General features: G+C 37.0%; 1 protein-coding gene across 1 annotated transcript; it reads right to left on the minus strand.

Annotated features, from left to right (window-relative positions):
• Positions 1–191: 191 nt before the first annotated feature.
• emc1 (ER membrane protein complex subunit 1) lies at positions 192–13740 on the minus strand. The gene is made up of 22 exons (XM_079803539.1): positions 13622–13740; positions 13320–13447; positions 12169–12234; positions 11998–12091; positions 11789–11917; positions 11522–11648; positions 10767–10922; positions 10494–10661; positions 10155–10226; positions 9979–10077; positions 9797–9893; positions 8867–8983; positions 7555–7754; positions 7323–7472; positions 4112–4273; positions 3915–4034; positions 3676–3813; positions 3400–3573; positions 3108–3318; positions 1967–2051; positions 1736–1865; positions 192–1579 (listed from the first exon to the last, which is right to left on the minus strand). Exons 1-22 carry the CDS (start codon positions 13711–13713, stop codon positions 1400–1402), a joined length of 2895 nt encoding a protein of 964 aa, XP_079659665.1. The 5' UTR covers positions 13714–13740; the 3' UTR covers positions 192–1399.
• Between the last annotated feature and the right edge of the window lie 1790 nt (positions 13741–15530).

A 15530-nucleotide genomic window follows, 5' to 3' on the forward strand; every position in this document is an offset into this window, starting at 1 on the left:
TGTAAATGATGACAATTGCATTTTTTGGGTGACTATCCATTTAAAATAGTTCAAAATCAGACCTCAGACCAAATGTTGAAGTCATAATTTTTTGCCCATGGAAACCAAGATGATACCAACATTCTTCAAAATATATTTTGTTCCGCAGGACGAAAGTCAGGTTTGTAGCAACATAAGAGTGAGCAAACAGTGACAGAATTAAATTTTCAGGCTGAACCTTCCCTTTAATGATCAACCAGAAAGTATTTCAATGGTTATTGCCTGTACTATCCACAATTGTAGCAGTTCTAACTTCAATACATTTTCTAAACAATTCACGCATCAACAATTAGGAAGGGGATATCTTTTATTACTGATTGGGGAAAAAGAACAAATAATTTATGCATGTTTAAAAAAGCATTAGGTTTGTTACCAACTTAACTCAATATCTATCCGTTTGTTATAAATATTAACTCATTTTGTCTGACATCATTAATTTGCAGCAGAGGGGATGCTTTCAAAATTAAGTATATAAACAGGCCTATTTATGAACAAAAGAGTAGAAACATTCTGCACAATAGTAAAATCACAAAGATTTGCATGTGTATGAGTCAAAATCAAAGTATGATATGGCATAATAGTATCTTGCTCATAAACGTATCAAGTAAGAACATGGCTCTAAACCATCCAGTGCATTTGACATACCATAAAATAACTACAAAAGACTATCCAAACTCTATCATTAATGTACAGGAGAAAATGATCCAAATATCTTGACTCTTGAAATATCACAGTTCTCATGTGCACTAGTGCTGGTCCATTCAAATCCTGTACATGAAATGAGGCAATATATTCTTTAATAGCTCAAAAGATCATATTAATACTACTTTAATTCATTTAAAACCAAATCACATTATTCAATGTTTTCATTAATTTAAATAAAAATGGCAGTCCATTTGCAATAATCCTTCCTCAATATTAATACATCAATTCATCCTTCACCCTCTTCGAAAGGCAGACTCAGACTTACTTAATGAAATCTAGAATGAAAAAATTATAATAAACAAGACAGTTAATTTGTTACATTTGGCGGGTCTACCTTTAAATCACATGAGTTGTTACCCCGAAAGGCACAATAAATAAACAAATTAGACAATGAACTGTTCAATGATGGGGGAAAAATAAGACCTACACCATTACATCTCTCTGAAAACGAAAAAAAACAAAACTATAATGGCCATCTATGCACTTACACTCAAGACACCACAAGATCCCCAAGACAGCTGGTTGCAAAAATACACCAAACTTATCAAATGATCTTGCAGTTTTGACACGGTCACCAGCTAGTCTCCTGCCATCAATGTGTCAACCACATTGCAGTGAGGGTGAGAGTGAAGTCAACAGGCCATCAGGAAGAGTCTTATCGCCATGCCCTGTTCAGCAGTTTCACTTCTGCTAGACGTTTGCTGATCATGGTGGCAAAGAAGAGGCCAAAGAGTACACTGCTGATTAATACATAGTCATAGTCATCCTTAAGGACATCAAATTGCTTGGAGGGGAACACTCTGGTCTGGTAGATGTCCAGACCATACGCAACCACCTATAGGGTAAAGAAATGAAATGGAAATTTTATACATGTGACTATGTATAATGTAATAACAATGACATGGATGTCCAGAGCTTAAATTAAGACTAATCATACCAACAAGAAGTTTAGTACTGTGAAATGAAAAATGGACTAAACTATGACTCTTACCAAACAGGTAGACTCCAGGCCAGAGGGGGCAGTGTAGATTCCTCTAACTCTTGACACAGTTTGGTTGTAGTTTATAAACCACTCTGTACGAATGGGCATTTCTGGAGCATATGGTATGAGGTTTTCCTCCCTAAACGGTGGCACAATCATTGTTCAACTTGGTTACTCAATCAAAGACTAAATGATGTGTGTGACATTTTTCCAACATAGTAAGTAAATATTAGTACCCACCGACTTTGTTCTGAGACCATCTCTGGTCTCCGTGGGTCCAGAAACATCTTTGGTAAGGATAAAATGTTGCCTGATGGCATCCCCACTATAAAGAAAAAAGTAACACCCAGAACTTACTAAGAGAATGCTGATATTTGTCTTAAGAGTTTTATCTTTAAGAAAAATATCTGTAAACAATGTTACTATTATTGGTTTCTTGGTTCGTCTTTCCACCACTGTTGAAACCATGAGCATAATCTTTTATTCTTCTCTCTCCTTCCTCCACATTTTCTCACTTACCAAATTTGCCTTTTCACCTCTGAAATATTGCTTGTTTATGTCCTTTTAACGCTGCTTGTTCAAATATCAATGATGCTGAGACCCTAGTCCATACTTTCATTATTTCTCAGCTAGAATACTGCGATTCTCTCTTATTTGGCTTACCCACACTACAAAAATAAATAACCTCCAATATATTCAGAACTCCATAGCCAGAGTCCTCACATATACCAAGAAATCTCGCCACATTACTCTTGTTTTACGCAGACTACATTGGCTACCCTTTCGCTTCCGTATTCAATACAAGATACATATTAATCACATTCAAAACCCTTCAATGTCTTGCTCCCAGTATATTTCTGACCTCATTCATACCTAGTACACCCCTGTCTACACACTTAAGGTGTGTTCACACTTGTAGTTGGGTCCAGACCAAAAAACATAACAAAAAAACATAGTCCAGGTCCGCTTAGCGTTCAGATTGGCATTTTTGCTCACCGAACCTAAAAGATACCAAACATTAAGGCATAGGGATACAATCACAACCTGATTGGCCGGCTTTTATGACGTATTGCCTATTTAGAGATGGAACTTACCGAACATCTTAAACAATGCCGTGTGCTGGGATAAATGTGCTCGTTGTATGTGCGCATTTGGACCAGCTGAGATCTCGTGAAGTCTTATAATGTGTGAAGGAGTCAAAACAGTGGCAGGAAGCCCTCCATCACACACAAATGAAGATCTGTTCACACTTGTTCAAATGAACCGCACTAACAGAGCAATCGCACCAGGGTTCGTTTTAACCGAACCAAACATACCAATTAGCGATTACTTGAAAATAATTGTCAATATCCGAACATTCCTAAGTGTGCTCAATACTAACCAAGAAGGTGTCGGCTGGTGATGCCTTTTTCTGTAAGTGTGGCCTCCAAAGTGCTTATGGGCGCAGGAAAGATGTACGACTGCTGCAGCACCTGAGGTGGGTGTGGTCTGTCCAGGGAGCTGAATACTGTGCTGTTATAAAGCTCTGCTCCCTCGAAGAGCTCCAACACAGAAAACTCATTTCTACGAAACTTGGAGTTCCAGTACACATACTATATGGAAGAAAACAAAACGTAGTCTTAAATTCTGCACCAGAAATATCTAATCTAATCTAGATAACCCCGTTTACTTACCACCAACCAGTTTTCAGAGTGCACAAAGTGAACTGGTCCTCTGGCCTTCCGCTGCACCGCCTCATGAACAATACGGCCAGTCACACCATCAATCAGGAAGATTCCAACAAAGCTGCGCTCCTGATGAGTGTCTGTGCTTTCCGTTATCACAGCCAAGAGATTAGGGTTCAGATACTGCAGAGGAACAACAGAGAGGACAAACAACAGACAGGATTTACAATTAAAAAAACGTGTTCTCATTTGGCCAATAAGAGCAGTCATAAAGGTCAGCAGTACCTTGTAAAGTACGCTTCGATCCCCCATCACTCTGCCCTGGGAATGCACATGTTCATTTGAACGCTTTCCTTTGATAGCCACTATTTTCTGCACCTCAGTGGGGATGACCACCTCCCAGATCAGCTCTGTAGACAAATCCTGAAGGGAAAAAGAAATAACATTAATCAGGCAACATTTTATCCTTACCAAAGACCAAAGAAAGGGCTTTCCGTCTGTATGCCTGCTGAAAGAATGCTAACCATGCGCAGACGAAAACCCGACAGCTTTCCCTGACTGGAGTCCACCAGGTAGAAGAATATGGAGGATGCCGTGTCTTGAAGTTGCTGTAGAACATTCTTAGTAGATGGGAATGCTGTGACCTGAAAGAGAAAATAAAATAAATGGGTTCACATTCTGCAAGGAACACAGAAGGTTTGTCAGAAGGACGGATACCTACCTTGTACTGATCGTCAATAAGAAGCAGGACTTTAGCATAGTCCTGGTCAATGACAGGTAGCAGCAGGGTCTGAAGCACAGGTCGGGGTAAAGCAGGGACACTTATGTGACTCTTCTTGCCGAAGATAGGATTGAAGACATATAGGCTTCCAAGACCTGTGTCCTATAAATACAGTCAATTTTTAAATTTAGCACAAAAAAGTAATACAATTAAACAGGACTATTCAAATTTGAACATAATACACATAACAACACATAACTGTCCTATAAACAAAAACAAATGAACAGATTGAAAAACAAGCAACCGAATAGAAAAATAAAATAAACAAAATGCACAAACAACTTAAAGGGATAGTTCACCCAAAATGAAAATTATCCCATAATTTACACACCCTCAAGTCATCCTAGGTGTATGTGACATTCTTCATTCAGATTAATACAATCATGAGTATATAAAAATAATTAAATTTGAAGGCCAAAAAAGTGCATCCATCCATTATAAAAGTAACCCATATGGCTCCGGGGGGTTAATAAAGACCTTCTGAAGTGAATCAATGGGTTTGTGTATGTATAGTAAAGTAAAATATCTAGCTTCCGGCAGACCGCCTTCCGCATTCAACTTACAAAGAAAGTGTAACGCCTCACCCAGTTCAAAATGCTTGCACTACGTCCAACATAATTGTCGCGCCAGTTATGCTTTTTTTCATAAGTTGTATATAGAAGGCAGTCCGCCGGAAGCTAAATACGGATGTTTTTCTTTCAAAAACCCATCGATCCGCTTCAGAAGGCCTTTATTAACCGCCTGGAGCCATATGGGTTACTCTCATTCTGATGTTCAGGGCCCGTATTCATAAAGATTCTAAGAGTCCTCTCAGAAAACTCCTAATTTAGCTTAAAAACTTTTAAGTAGGAGTCTTAGCTTAAGAGCTATTCGGGACCGATCTGAGAGCAACTCTGAGCAAGGACAATACAAAAACTTTTATCTTAGTGAAGAGGCGGGGCTGACCCTGTTGCTACGTATGACACAGTCTTTTGAAGACTGTGATTGGTTGGTTGTCCAAAAAGGGGAATAAAGGAGCGCTTTTAAGTTATAGGGTCTATTCTAAGCCTTCACTTTGAAATTACAAGCGCAAATTGTACTATTTTCACACACACACACACACACACACACACACACACACACACACACACACACACACACACACACACACACACACACACACACACACACACACACACACACACACACACACACACACACACACACACACACACACACACACACACACACACACACACACACACACACACACACACACACACACACACACACACACACACACACACACACACACACACACACACACACACACACACACACACACACACACACACAATATATGTATATAAATCCTTTTATTATTTACCATGCTGTTAATTTTTTATAAGGTATTTGATTGGCTTAGAACTATAAACATTGTTCCACTCTTTCCAATTACACTGATTGCTGGCATGTCTATTTAATTGGTGGTTTGAAATTTGGGTTTATTATTGTTTAATGCAACAAACATGATCCCTGCACAATCTAATCTATAGCGTCTTCTTAAGTCACTGTCATCCATTGTCTGCAACACATTTCTTCTCCCTCTTTGTCTTCGCCATTTTCTCCGCTGCTAAAGAAACTCTTAAGCCTCTTAAAAGTCCTCGTCCGTGCTCCTAACAAATCTGACCTTAAGACCTCTTTTAAGGGTTAAGATGCTTTCTGAATTACTTTTTTCTTTACTAGGATTTTTTAGTTAATTTTAAGAGTAAACGCCCACATTTCTAAGAATTTTCTTAGAATTTTGTCACTAGGAGCTACTCTTTGCATTAAAGGGTTAGTTCACCCAAAAATGAAAATTCTGTCATTAATTACTCACCCTCATGTCGTTGGACACCCGTAAGACCTCCGTTCATATTCGGAACACAAATGAAGATATTTTAGTTGAAAGCTGATGGCTGAGAAAGGCTTCACACAGGCCTCCATTGGCATTCAGTACATTGACACTTCCAAGATCCATGAAAGGCACTTAAAACGTCGTTACAAAGTCTATCTCACCACAGTGGCTCTACAATAATCATACAATGCGACGACAATAGTTTTTGTGCGCAAAAAAAAATCAAAATAACACCTTTATCCAACTTGTTCTCGACTTCCGTGTATGCCTCCACGACGCATGCGCGAGAATATGACGCAGATCCGGCGTTCGGACATATGACCCAGAAGCGATTTGTTTACGAGCAGAGGAAGACGCGCGTGTCTAAGCTGTTGGATTCTACATTGATCGTGCTTTAGGTCTCGGCGTAGTGCTCAAAATGGAGCTTAAGTGTGTATTTCATCGATTCCCGAACACCGGTGCTACGTCATATTCTCGCGCATGCGTCATGGAGGCGCACACGGAAGACAAGAACAAGTTGGATAAAGGTGTTATTTTGATTTTTTTTTGCACACAAAAACTATTGTCGTCGCATTGTATGATTATTGTAGAGCCACTGTGGTGAGATAGACTTTGTAACGACGTTTTAAGTGCCTTTCATGGATCTTGGAAGTGTCAATGTACTGAATGCCAATGGAGGCCTGTGTGAAGCCTTTCTCAGCCATCAGCTTTCAACTAAAATATCTTCATTTGTGTTCCGAATATGAACGGAGGTCTTACGGGTGTCCAACGACATGAGGGTGAGTAATTAATGACAGAATTTTCATTTTTGGGTGAACTAACCCTTTAAGATTCTTTATGAATACGGGCCCAGATGTTTATAATCGATGGATGCACTTTTTTAGGCTTAATTTTGGGCAGCCATTCACTGCCATTATAAAGCTTGGAATGTTTTAATATTTCTCCGATTGTATTCGTCTGAAAGAAGAATGTCGTATACACCTAAGATGGCTTGAGGATGAGAAAATCATGGGCTAATTTTCATTTTTGGGTGAACTATCCCTTTAAGTTAATAAAGAAAAAAGCAAATGAACAGACAAATGCACAAACGTGTAACAATTACACAAATGGGCAGACAAGCAAATGCACAAGTAAACAAACTAGCAAACTTTTAAACAAGCAAGCAAATAAAAATAAAAACCTAGCAAACAAACAGACAACTGCACAAACAAGTAAACAAGCAAGCCAGCAAATAAATGGCATCAGACCACACAAAAACAAACTTCAAAATCTTACCTTGTCTTTTATAAGAAGTGTGCACTGTGGAGGATGTGGAAAATGGGCAGTGGTCCTTTGCACTATGAGCTTGAAAACGGAGTTGGGCTGGATGTCTTCTAAATACTGTTTCCACAAAATGGCTCCTGATTTACTGTCGATGCCAAATAGCTGTGTAAAAAAACAACAACAGATGAATTTACTAACAGGACAGCTAAAATGACAAAACAACATCTGTGCTTTCTGAACTTACCTTTCCAGAGGCAGTCACCATCACCATCATCTTCTGCAGGTTAAATTCATCACGCGAAAGTGTGTCTATAGTGACTTCATTCTTCACACTGCTGCGAGGCTTCCGGGCATCATAGAAGAGTTTCCAGAGGTGGGCCATCCAGGACTGCAGCAGGATAAACTGGGAAGAGAGGCGCTTAAGAACCATGGGGAACAGCCCATCTGCAGGCAACAAGAGATCAGTGATAAGTGTCAGATTCATTGAAGAAAAAAAATAAATCAGCTGTAACACTACTTTCATTACATTCATGAGCCAATCATTGTTCAAAAGTTAGTGACACTGACAAAGACATAAAATAAACAGGATTAGGAAGAGAAGCAAAATTAAGAGGAAGCTCTCTACTTTACCTTGAATGGCTGGATCCGAGGGCAGCAAGTGCAAAAGAAAACACAGAAAGAAATAAATACAGAAAGAAATGGCAAGCCATGGAACACAGGACAGATGAGTAAGACAGTAGGTTTTTTTGGGCTTAACAAGCAAAAACAGCAACGTCACAACACGCATTAGACATAAATCACAAACACAGGCTTACATAACACTTATATTTAGAAAATGTGTATAGGGTTTAACCTAAACAGATTTTAGACTTTAAAGTCAACATGAAATCAAAATTAATCTCTATTATTTTATAGTACTGGTTTTAGGTCCTAACAATAAATTGGTGCATGTATTTATAAATATAGAGACAACTGTCATGATTCAATAAATTCCTTATGGATAAAATAAAGTCCATCTACTTTTTTATTATATCCTAAGTAAAACAGCTTTTAAAATGACACTTCTTGTTGACTTCAAGATATGTGTATTCATATAATGAACTAACTCTTCTTAAAGGGATAGTCCACCCAAAAATGAAAATTCTGTCATCATTTACTCACCCTCAAGTTGTTCCAAACCTGCATGAGTTTCTTTGTTCTGTTGAACACAAAAGAAGATATTTTGAAGAATGTGTGTAACCAAGCAGATAGAGAAACCATTGACTACCATAGTAGGGAAAAAAATACTATGGTAGTCAATGGTTCCTCTATCTGCTTTGTTACAAACATTCTTCAAAATATCTTCTTTTGTGTTCAGCAGAACAAAGAAACTCATGCAGGTTTGGAACAACTTGAGGGTGAGTAAATGATGACAGAATTTTCATTTTTGGGTGAACTATCCCTTTAACCTGATTGCTTCAAAATGACAGGATGGAAAAATACGAATATAAACTATATGTAATAAGCAAAAACAGAGGACATCATAAACAATGGTTTCCATTTCTGTTGCACTTTACCAGCTTTCTTTCCAAACTCTCCCTCCAGCTCTGCCTGTGTTCCAGTGAGTGGCAGATCAACCATCTCCATGGTGACCACATCAGCCAGGGCCTCCTCCCTCATCCAGACTACCCTGCCTACAGTGGAACACAAAAATAAACCCCATGCCTTTTGTTGTTTATATTAACTCTTTCCACACCATTGACGGAATTTTCCAGCCTTTCCATGTTTTCACTGTAATACGGTAGGGGCCGCTATTACACATGTTCTGAAAGAGTAGAGAATCTCCGGATCAAAACACAGGCAAAAAGGAGCAGACCCAAGTGATCAAAACATTGCTTATGCACGTTGTAATCTTTGGAAAAAAAACAAAACGCAATTTTCTTATCTTTTTGTTCAAAATGTAGCCTTTTATGAAATCCACATTCAAGTGTTCATAGTAAAAATTAGCATGAAGCTAGAATAAAACATATGGCCATACAAGTTGTGGCTGAAAATTATAAAAAAGGCAAAAAAGGAAACTTTTTTCTTTCTTTTTTTTTACCTCATAAGGAAAAATGATTATTAATATAATAGTATGAATAACATTATATTTCTCAGAAAAATATAATTAGTTGAACTTTACATCATTGTTTACAGGTATAGTATGGAGGTCCAGGAGTGCCACTTAAAAACAAAATGATGTCAAAATTAAAATCAATTATCAACAATAAAAAAGTAATCAAGTCCCTTTCAAATTGACAAACCAATGTATTGACTTATTTAAACGCAAATCATTTAAAATGTAAAGTTGCATTTTGAAAAATTGTGTTTCTATGCATGTGTATAATATGAATTTAAATTCAATTAAATACAGTTATTTATTTGTAATTCATTCATATTTTTATTTTGTAATTAATACATTGATAAATAACTGTAGCACTCCTAATCCTCCATAATGTAATTCATACCAGGTTGCTGTAGAAATGTGAGTGTAAGGTCTTCCGTCTGCACCATGACTCTGTAGCCCACAGAGTCATCTTTCTTCAGAAAGGCATGGACATATAACTAAAGAACAGACAAACCAAAATTACCTACACAAATGATTGGCCTATAAACGTTTAAGCTTATATGCTTCAGCATCAGTCCTCACTCTGTTTGGCTTTCCTCCATTAGGGTCCATGTGGTAGATAATGGTGGTGTCAAGGTGCCTCCGTCCGGTGTCAGCACTGAACAGGTTGATGCTACAAGCCTTAAGGAAGAATAACAACCCATTACGATACAAGTATATACTTAGAAAGATGTTTGAGTTTTTGAAATGTGACTCACAGTATCATTCTTTGGGGACATCACAGCAGCAACTGTCTTCTCTCCAGATGTAGCAAAAGCAGCCAAATATGACTGAAATATGAAGAACATTGGGCTTTAGACTTTGAATGAACAAAAATACTGTTCATTCTGGTCCCATTCTATTCTTTTTGGGATTGACAACAACATTTACTTAGGAGTGCGAGTCTCGCAATGTCCCAGTCACATAGCAACACTATTCAGAAAGATTAGAACTTGATTCATTTTCGTTTATGTTGCTGTTAAAATGTAATTCCTTGGACCGATTCGGAGCCCTGGTGCGAACGTGCCCTTCCATGTGTGAGACATATCAGTGCTTACTGGATTGAAGTCTCGGAGCGGAGCGATGAAGCCATCTTTGAGCTGCAGCAGGATGTGATGATCTGGACTGAGCTGCAGGAAAAACTCAGCGAGAGGAGGTTGTGCCGGATTGGGCTGAGTGGATGTCAGAACAGGTTGGAATCCAGATGCCACCTCCAAATCTAGCGTCTTTGAAAAGAAAAAAGAGAGAAAGAGACATCCATGATATTAAAGATAGCTACAGAAAATTGAGAAAGCACTGTACGTTAAATACACATGTAGTGACATCTGCACCTGGAGGTGGATCTGTCTCATCTCTGTCTGTTCTGCAGACTGCAATGGTAGAGTGTACAAGGACTGTGTGATCTGATCCACACACATTAGGATCCCTGAGCTGATGACTGCGCAGCCGTTCTCCAGGCTTGACATCCATGCAGCTTCAACTGATTTCTAAGAAAAACAAATGTGTGATTGTGTCATTATCTGACTCTCTCATTAAGAAAACTCAATTTATTTCCTATATTTGTGTATTAGAACATTATAACACAACCATTCAAAAGTTTGGTGGCAGTAAAATTGTTTGTTTTTGAAAGAAGTAATAAAAAAAAATAATAATACATTTTATTTATAAAGCACACAGAAGTCTCATGCTCACAAAGCATTTAATTATGCTCAATACATTTTATTTGATAAATATACTGTAAAAACAGTAATATTGTGAAATAATACTACAAATTAAAATAACAGTTTTGTTCTGAATACATTTTAAAATGGAATTTATTTCTGTGACAAAGCTACATTTTCAGCATCATTACTCCAGTCTTCAGTGTCACATCATCCTTCAGAAATCATTCTAATATGCTGATTTGGTGCTCAAGAAACACTTCTTATCATTATCAATGTTAATATTATTATAAACAGTTAATATTTTGTGGAAAGTTCAAAAGAACAGCATTTAGTTGAAATGTAATTTTTGTAACATAACTGTCACACTGTTCATTTAATGTATCTTTGCTGAAAAAATAAATAATTTATTTTAAACTCCATACCTTATTCATGATTTCTCCATCTTCAATTTTGTATTCAACAATAACAATATGGGAGTTTGGCACAAATCCCAAAATAAACACCAGTCCATTCCCACCAGAATAAATAGTTTGATACTGAACAGTGTCACTGTAGGATGCAAAAAGATGAAGAAAAAAAATTGAGAAGTAGAACTAATCTCTAGCAGAGTACTTTTACAGCAATGAGAATCAATTACATCAGTAATAATTGCAATATAAAGAAAAGCTGTTCAAAGATTTAATCATCACCTGTCAGGTAGGTTTTCCACCCATATCTGACTGCCACTTGAAAGGTCATGGAGAGAGATTGCAGATTTTTTCAGCACAGCAACATACTTCACAAAGTCATGAACTCCAACTAAGGCAGCGGCCTGAAAGCTGTGGTTAAAAGAGGACACTCAGTTTGATGCGTCAGTTAAACCTAATACTGTCACAATAAAACATACACAAATTACAACCTTCCAGTATCAAGCACTGCCTCCCACTTCAAGCCACCGACTGTGGTCTCCCAGGAGCGAAGCAGACGGCCATTCCCGACAACAACAACAGCATCTAATAGATAACAACCGTTTAAGAGCCAAAAACAAAGCCCAAATTCACAGTACACACAGTTTGCGCCACATGCTTACCCTGTCCATACATAAGAAGCGCATCAATATGGCCCTCTGGACCAGTTTTATCCACATGACGCCAGACTGCAAGAATTAAAAACAGTTCACTAACAATATTAAAGACACAATATGTACATTTTCGCTGCTAGAGGGGTCGCTTTTTCAAAACAAAGGCGTAGCTTGATGACACCTAGATTTCGCTGAGCATTTATTATGTCGCAGACGACCATTTGAGTGTGTAGAAAGTTATGTTATAATGCTACTCGGTGCGTTTGCTCAGCAGCTACTATGAGACATTTGTTGCACACCGCAGTAAGCTAGATCGATATTAGGCATGGTAAAACATCGGACTCGCAGTAAATCATGAAAATTCGATTTAAACAATAAGACTAACTGTGTTGAGTTATTTAACAATGATTAGTTTTCTGTTGATGAATTGATCCAAACAGTTGCTCACCTGTCTAAAAAAACACAATATTTTCCATGGCGTCTACAAAATAAAACCAGAAATTAAGGGTAAGGCAGGTATGATGTCATTGACAGGCGACGCACGGACACGGTCTGTGTCCTGGTTAAAATTGCTTATTTCTCTGGAAAACATTCTTGGAAACATTTGGGATACTGCAAGTACACGTCAACAAAATATATAACACTGTTCTAGTGGTTTTTGGATATTTTAATAAAAAATTGTGTCTTTAAATGAACTGATCATACACAAAATGAATACCCTTGTTTTTGTATTTAACAAGTTCATTAAGGTAGGCATATTCTAACGTCCATAATGCAAACGTCTCCACCTAGATTTTGATTATGATTCAGATTCTCAAGATGAATACATTTATTATTCTGCAAATGAGTTAGTCATCTACTTAGACGTCATAAAGAAACAGAAGTAAAACAGCATCTTTGATCAACAAGTAGTTTTATTTTAGTAAAAAAAAAGTTTTATTTTTATTTCAACACGTTTGTAATGATTTTTTAATATCTTATTATTATTTGTGGGGTTTGTATTGTTGTTTTTGTAAAGAAATGCACATTTTTCGACTGCAAAAGGGGAAAAAAGAAGTAAATATTCCAGAGGTATTTGATGCATCACTTTTTTTAGACATGTTAAATGTATTCAAAGCCTATATAAGATTTGAATGTTCAAAATGAGCACAAAGACTTACACAGGTCTCCAGTCCTTGAATTAAGTGAAGCAAACACGTTCTTGTCAGTTGCCACCAGGAGCTTTTTAGACGCTTGAGAATGAGTGTCAAACAAGGCAAAACGCACCTTGCCGATGAACTGTTGCCTCCTGAAAGAAATCGCAGAGAGTTGAGAGTGATGTTAACACATGATGACTGATCAGCCCGGTGTAGCTGACAACAGTCAGCAACCTGCTTAATGTACCGGCTGTTTTACAGTCGCAGAAATTCCACAATGGATTATACGTGAAACCAACACACAGCTACAAATCGCGTTTACATACCAATCAAACTTTCCAACTTGGTCTTCAAATACCGCCGATGCAGTATATAATAAAGATACAGATATTGCTAATCTGACTGCAAGCCAAGCCATTGCTGCAGAGGAACAACTCCCACAATGCTATGCGGTTAAGGACCCAAACAGCTAACCTTTAATAAAACAATATACATTGTTATGTGTTATTTCCATTCTATCTGATATTAGATATTAGTTTAGTTATGGCAATACAAAATTATTTTTTAAAAATTGCATTAAATTGATCGGCGTGAACCGCTGCAAAAATGTTTTACATCAGGCATTCGCGTGCTACCCATGACTGGATTTATGCTGCCTTCACGTGCTATAGGAAATTTCCTACTTCCTACTTCTTACTGAAGTCGTTATTACGAGCTCATCGCATTCGAACTTTGCTTTGAGAGGGCGTTCATGTCCAATTGTTAACTAGGAAATTCGTATTTACGATAATTCCAATAGCACGTGAAGGCAGCATAATAATGTTTCTGGGTCATGTACAATATCAGTTCATTAACGAATACTTCTAGCAGAACCATAAAGAAGTTGTTATAAAATATGAGCGATATTATGAAATGCTAATAAAGATTTTTAGGTAGAAATACCTGCAGACGTTTTTTAACACTTCTTAAATTATTAATTGTTTTACTCCATAATTATTAAATTAAAAAAAATAAAAAAATCCCATAAGCTTTGGAACCTGAAAGGGGGTATTTTTCTGGTGCCTATACACCATAAAAATAGCCCCCTTTCCGGTTCCAATTGCTTATTACGATTTTATTTAAATTTAATAATTCCTGCAGTTTCTTTAAAAAGTAAATGTCCACCTTTTCTAAAGTGCAATCTAAATATGATTTTGTCCTGCTTGACAATATTTTATGCTGTGCTCCTAAAGTGCTGTTTAGGCCAGTAGGTGGCAGCAAAATATTTCAAACTTACACTGTTTGTTTGTTACATTAGCCTACGCAGGTGTTCAATGTTTTCTGCATCCCAAACTGTTACTTTACTTGTACGACTTTTGTTATTACCTTTAACGACTATGTTTAAATTGTTGTTTTTGGAATCATGTTTTTGCATGTCAATGAACACGTTTGCAATGAAAATGAACAATAAATAAATAAATAAACAATTAGGCTACAATTAGGCTAATTAAAACTTTTTTTTTGAGAGGTGGACAAAAACGTGGAAAATTTGCGAATCCTTATGGAAAACTAAAATAAAAATAACACGCTTCACGCCTGCTCATGCAACAGGTTAGCCTACTGTAAATGCTATTATAGTAAACACTGAGCTGAACTACTACGGTACCAGACATGCGGTTCCTGCTCAGCTATTTGCTGGCAGATGAAACAGCCTGAACACTCAGTTTGAGCAGTATGGAAAAGTGTTGTCAGACACTGACATGGATGTACTCGCGGTGATATTATTATCCTTCATCTTTACAGAGATCCTTTCATCGCGCTGTCTTCGAGCTCTGCAGCCTTTCATGTAAGTACCATGGGGATAGGCATGTTTTTATTTTAATTTTGTATTGACTGCTTGATGATTGTATGCACTAATGTTTCTTTTCTTGCATGAAAGTTTTTCAGGGAACATGACTTAATAAAATAAATGAATTTTTAAAATTGTAATAATCTTTTCCCCCTTACAGAGCTGTGAATTATTATTAAATATGTAGTATAACATTTTCTTTCTCTTTTTTTTAATAACCTAAAGGTTTCTAGTACTATATTATATTGTATAATCGTATTAGTATAGTACACTATAATAATGCTATTATATTATTTAATATACTATATAAAAATTAAAAGTAGTTTTATTATTACATATATTAAACATATCAGTTTGCAGTAAATGTCCCAATTAAAATGTCATTTATTATAGTTATAAATAAATTG

Source organism: Gobio gobio (assembly GCF_949357685.1).
Source record: "Gobio gobio genome assembly, chromosome: 21".
Classification (NCBI taxonomy): domain Eukaryota; kingdom Metazoa; phylum Chordata; class Actinopteri; order Cypriniformes; family Gobionidae; genus Gobio; species Gobio gobio.